The sequence below is a fragment of the Echiichthys vipera genome, assembly GCF_963691815.1.
Source record: "Echiichthys vipera genome assembly, chromosome: 14".
Taxonomy (NCBI): domain Eukaryota; kingdom Metazoa; phylum Chordata; class Actinopteri; order Perciformes; family Trachinidae; genus Echiichthys; species Echiichthys vipera.
This window is the reverse complement of record NC_139839.1, coordinates 4947673-4953069: the sequence shown is the minus strand read 5'-3', so window position 1 is coordinate 4953069 and position 5397 is coordinate 4947673. Positions and strand designations below refer to the sequence as shown.

The following is a 5397-nucleotide window of genomic DNA, read 5'->3' as shown; positions in this document are numbered from 1 at the left end:
GGTTATTTCATTGTTGAATATAAAAAGTGTGTGTGTGTGTGTGTGCGTCTGTGTGTGTGTGTGCGTCTGTGTGTGTGTGTCTGTGTGTGTGTCTGTGTCTGTGTGTGTGTGTGTCTGTGTGTGTGTGCATGTGTATGTGTGTGTCTCTCTCTCTCTCTCTGTGATTGTGTGTGTGTCTCTCTGGCTCTCTTCCTGTGTGTGTATGTGTGTGTGTGTCTCTCTCTCCATGTGTGTGCAGCTCTGTCCCAACATGGTTGCCCTGTGGCTCCAGTGTGTGTCCCTGGTGTTGTGGGCGGTGTCGTCGTCTCAGGCAGCGGCTCAGCCTCAGCACCTGTGCGGCTCTCACCTGGTGGACGCTCTGTACCTGGTGTGTGGGGACCGCGGCTTCTTCTACAACCCCAAGAGAGACGTTGACCCTCTGACCGGTGAGTGCACGCACACACGGCGTCCACGCGGCGTCCACCGGGCGTCCACGTGGCGTCCACACTCTACAGGAACAAACACTTCTGAAATCTGAGTCACTTTTGTCACTCTTCCTCCTCTTCCTCCTCTTCCCTCCGTCACTTCCTGTCATCTTCCTCACGTCTCTTCCTCAGGTTTCCTCCCTCTGAAGACGGGCGGAGCAGCGGCGGCGGCGGGCGCCGGTGAGCAGGAGGCGGCGGAGTTTGCCTTCAGGGACCAGATGGAGATGCTGGTGAAGCGCGGCATCGTGGAGCAGTGCTGCCACCGACCCTGCAACATCTTCGACCTGCAGAACTACTGCAACTGAGCCGCTGTAGCCTAGCTTAGCATAGCTTAGCATCTCAGCTAGCCTGACCCCCCCCCCCCCGCACCAGATGACGTCATCTCTGGAAAACAGACGCCGGCAATCGGATGAAATTATTTTTCCTACAAAATAAAGTTTTGTGAATTGAATCGTCTTTGTTCGTGTCTGTGAATGTTTTTATTAATAATTTTGTTTGTTTCGCAGCTTTTTTAAAAGAACACACACAAAAAATCTAAATAATCAAAGCAAATCAGAACTAAACTTTATTAAAAGAAAAACTCAACATTGATACCAATACAATTACGAGTATTAGCAATTAATTAAACATATAAATGTAAAGTAAAGTAAACATTTACAACAGTAACAAAATAATTAAAATAAATGAATTAAAAGTGAATTAAATTAATCCTGTTTTGTATTAAAAAAAAACATTAAAAATTAAATAAAAATGAAAAAACAACAACGAAAAAACTGTTTGGTATTAAAATAATAATTAAACAAAGTTAAAAAATAAAATATAAAAAAAGGAAAATAGCAAAACATTATCAAAAAAATCCTGTTTTGTATTAAAAAAAACAGAAAAACAGAAAAAAATTAAAATAAAATATAAAATAAAAATTAAACAACAACGAAAAAACAGTTTTGTATTAAAATAATAATTAAAAAAAGTTAAAAATAAAATAAAAAATAAAGAACATCAACACAAAATAATGTTTTGTATTAAAAAATTATAAAAAGTTAAAAATACGAAATAAAACATAAAATAAAAATGAAAAAACAACAAATAAAACAACAACATCCGGTTTGTATGTGTTTTTCCACACCTGTACTTCCGGTGTGTGTGGTGGGGTCATGTGACCTCGGGCTGGTCCCGGGGGGCGGGGCTTCCGGGGCGCAGGTGTCCGTGTTTACCCGCCGCACCTCCTCAGGTTCAGCCCAGCTTCACCTGCTCGCGAGCCCCTCACGAGCTCGTTTCCGGTGTTTTTTGGCGGATTTTTCTTCTGGAAACACGCGACAGGATGCGAGAAGTTCACGTGAGCGACGAGAGCTGCAGCAACGGTGAGAACGAGCGTGGGTTCACGCGCACACCGGGGTTCATAACACGCGCGCGCGCTTCTGTTGGGGAGAGCGGGGTCGGCTGGGACGCTGTGAGTCTCTCTGCGCATGCGCAGTAGAGTCGCTGTGCTTAAGGCAACTTATTTGTGTTTATAGTTTATTAATAAACAACAAATAAAACAACAACAGAGAAAAACTGTTTGTCTTAAAAATAATTTAAAAAAAAATAAAAATAAAAACAAAATAAAAAAGCAAAACATCAACAAATAAAACATCAACGAAAAAACAGTTTTGTATTAAAATAATAATTAAAAATAGTTAAAATCAAATTAAAAAAAGGAAAAAAGCAAAACATCAACAAAAAAATACATGTTTTATTTTAAAATAATAATTGAAAATAGTTAAAAATAAAAAAAGCAAAACTGCATCAACTAAAATCCTATTTTATATAAAAAAACAGAACATTTCATCCACTGAATTTTGCCTGTTGAATTTCTTGAAGTTTATTTTTTTAACTTTAAATTTACAACATTTAAATCTTCACGTTGTATTTTGCATCTGATATTTGATATTTGAATTTTTTTAACCTTGAATTTCTGAACGTTGAAAAGTAAAGATATTCAGATTTACTTCCATAAAGTCATTCGAACCATAAACTTTGATTATTTGTTAAGATTTGATCGTTTTCATGAGTTTAAAGCCGTTTTCATCACCGTTGAAACCGAGGTTTTGCACAAGGAGTGGTTTCAAAAGTTAGTAGCCACTCAGCGTTTTCACTAGCCACTCGTTTGTGTTTAGAGTTTATTAATAAAAGCTTCTTAATAAAAAAAGGTTCAGAAATTAAAGAGAGAAATAACTTTACTGTCTGTTTATGAACGTTATTACTGCGAAACAGCAAAAACACTGAAGTCTGACGCAGTTCAAACTAAACAGAACATTTAAACGTGTTTCACTGAATTATTAATGACTGTAGTCAGAAGAGCTGAGCAGCGTAATCACGTGCAGCTGCATTTAAGGGCGCCTTCCCACTGTGCCTCCGTACCGTGCCCCAGGACGTCTCACGGCTAAAGTCTGGTTCCTTTGACCAATGTGAGTGCAACCGTACCACGTCTAGGAGCGGCACGCTTGGTGTGATGCGGAGGTGGAGTGTTTACTGCAGATTTGGTCGATGAAAAGATTCAAAAACAGTCGACAAGACGCACAAAAACTCCGAGGTCTACGGAAAGATCTGGAAACAAAGCCACGCATCGCCATGACGTCATCAATGCGTGTGACGTGTTACGCCATGATGACGTTTAGGCAGCAAGAAGCATTCTCCGAGGCCCAGGTAGTGTGAGTACAAACGGGCCTGGAGGGGGGGACAAGGACCCTAAAGCACGGGGCACGGGACGGAGGCACAGTGGGAGGGCGTCCTTAGGCATCAGACCGTCGTAACTTTTTCCCGTATATGAGATGAGTTACTGAAACTTTGGTCTTTTGCAGTTTTTCACGTTTAAAGTTTAATATAAATCACAAACCTCTTTTGCTTTTTGTTTGAACTTTGTGTGTGTGTGTGTGTGTGTGTGTGTGTGTGTGTGTGTGTGTGTGTGTGTGTGTGTGTGTGTGTGTGTGTGTGTGTGTGTGTGTGTGTGTGTGTGTGTGTGTGTGTGTGTGTGTGTGTGTGTGTGTGTGTGTGTGTGTGTGTGTGTTGACACTGTAAACACTGAGTCAGCACGGCGGTGGAACCGGTCTGAACCAAAGACAAACACATGTTTCTGCTCCTTCATGTGAAACTCTCTCCCTCCGTATCATTACTTTATTTTCTGTCATCATGTCAGAGACAGACTGTTTTTATTCTTTATTGTTTTTACACAAGTTTAAATCTAAACGATCACGGTTCACTTTAATTCATTCTGTACGGGAGGAGGGTCACAAAGAGAATTTTCCGCCATTTTCCTTTCTTCCATACGCAGATATATATATATATATATATATATATATATATATATATAACGGCTGTTTGCTCCGAGGCTCATTTGGCCAAAACACACAGTAGTGATACGATGCACAGTACTGTATTTATTTATACCCCCCATGTGTTTTAGTCATTTTGTGACAGAAAATAACTTAAAAGGATGCAAAATAATTGAAAACAGATGCAAAATGACTAAAAACAGATGCAAAATGACTGAAAAAAGATGTAAAATGACTAAAAATAGATGCAAAATGACTAAAAACAGAAGCAAAATGACTGAAAAAAGATGCAAAATGACTAAAAATAGATGCAAAATGACTGTTAACAGATGCAAAATGACTAAAAATAGATGCAAAATGACTGTTAACAGATGCTTTGAACACTAAACATCCCATAATAATGACGTGGCGTCTGCAGGGTCGACGGTGCGGCTGTGGTGCGGCTCCCAGTCGACTCTGTGTTCACTGACCGGAGATCAGCTGATCTACACACACCTGGACAACAGCACGCTCACAGGTAACACACACACACACACACACACACACACACACACACACACACACACAGACACACACAGACCTGGACAACAGCACGCTCACAGGTAACACACACACACACACACACACACACACACACACCTGGACAACAGCACGCTCACAGGTAACACACACACACACACACACACACACCTGGACAACAGCACGCTCACAGGTAACACACACACACACACACCTGGACAACAGCACGCTCACAGGTAACACACACACACACACACACACACACACAGACACACACACACCTGGACAACAGCACGCTCACAGGTAACACACACACACACCTGGACAACAGCACGCTCACAGGTAATACACACACACCTGGACAACAGCACGCTCACAGGTAATACACACACACCTGGACAACAGCACGCTCACAGGTAACACACACACACACACAGACACACACAGACCTGGACAACAGCACGCTCACAGGTAACACACACACACACGCACGCGCCTGCAGCTCAAATCAGCATCTGTTGTTTGTAATAATAACTCGTTGACCCTGGTGTGTGTGCAGCCGGGCGCTCCGGCGCCTCCTTCAGACCCTGGCTGGGCCTCGGTCTGGCGCTGCTGTCGGCCGTCCTGATTGGAGGAAGCGTGATCCTGAAGAAGAAAGCTCTGCTGCGATTGGCCGGAAACGGACGCACCAGAGCAGGTGAGCCCAGCTGAGGACGCCTAATACTTCCACATCACTGACTTTACTCTTAGTTATTTGGTTTAGATTTTATTATGTTTCTATTCATTTTTACTTATTTATTTATTTTTGGTTTTTATTTTATTTTGCTTTTATTTCATTTTATTTATTTATTTTTTTGCTTTATTTTATCATGTTTTTATTAATTTTTTTATTTTATTATGCTTTTGTATTTGATATGCTTTATTTTATAATTTGGTCATTTTATAACATTTTTATTTAGTTATTTGTTTTATTTTATTATTTATTTTATTTTATTACATTTTTATTTTGTTATTTGTTTTATTTTATTATTTATTTTTATTTAATTCTATTTTTATTTTATTATTTATTTTATTATTTATTTTATTTAATTATATTTTTATTT

General features: G+C 40.1%; 2 protein-coding genes across 5 annotated transcripts in view; both read left to right on the top strand.

The window, feature by feature from the left end:
• Positions 1–250: 250 nt before the first annotated feature.
• Positions 251–769, top strand: ins (preproinsulin; the record flags this gene model as incomplete). Its single annotated transcript, XM_083927198.1, has 2 exons — positions 251–425; positions 597–769. 2 exons carry the CDS (start codon positions 251–253, stop codon positions 767–769), a joined length of 348 nt encoding a protein of 115 aa, XP_083783324.1.
• Positions 770–1691: 922 nt separating this feature from the next.
• Positions 1692–5397, top strand: part of nipal4 (NIPA like domain containing 4) — a 12429-nt gene continuing 8723 nt past the window's right edge. For all 4 annotated transcript variants that reach the window (XM_083926433.1, XM_083926434.1, XM_083926431.1 and 1 more), the window contains exons 1-3: positions 1692–1825; positions 4194–4292; positions 4854–4991. In XM_083926433.1, coding sequence (XP_083782559.1) covers positions 1786–1825; positions 4194–4292; positions 4854–4991 — 277 coding nt within the window. In that variant the 5' untranslated portion in view covers positions 1692–1785. The remainder of the gene's footprint in view (positions 1826–4193; positions 4293–4853; positions 4992–5397) is intronic.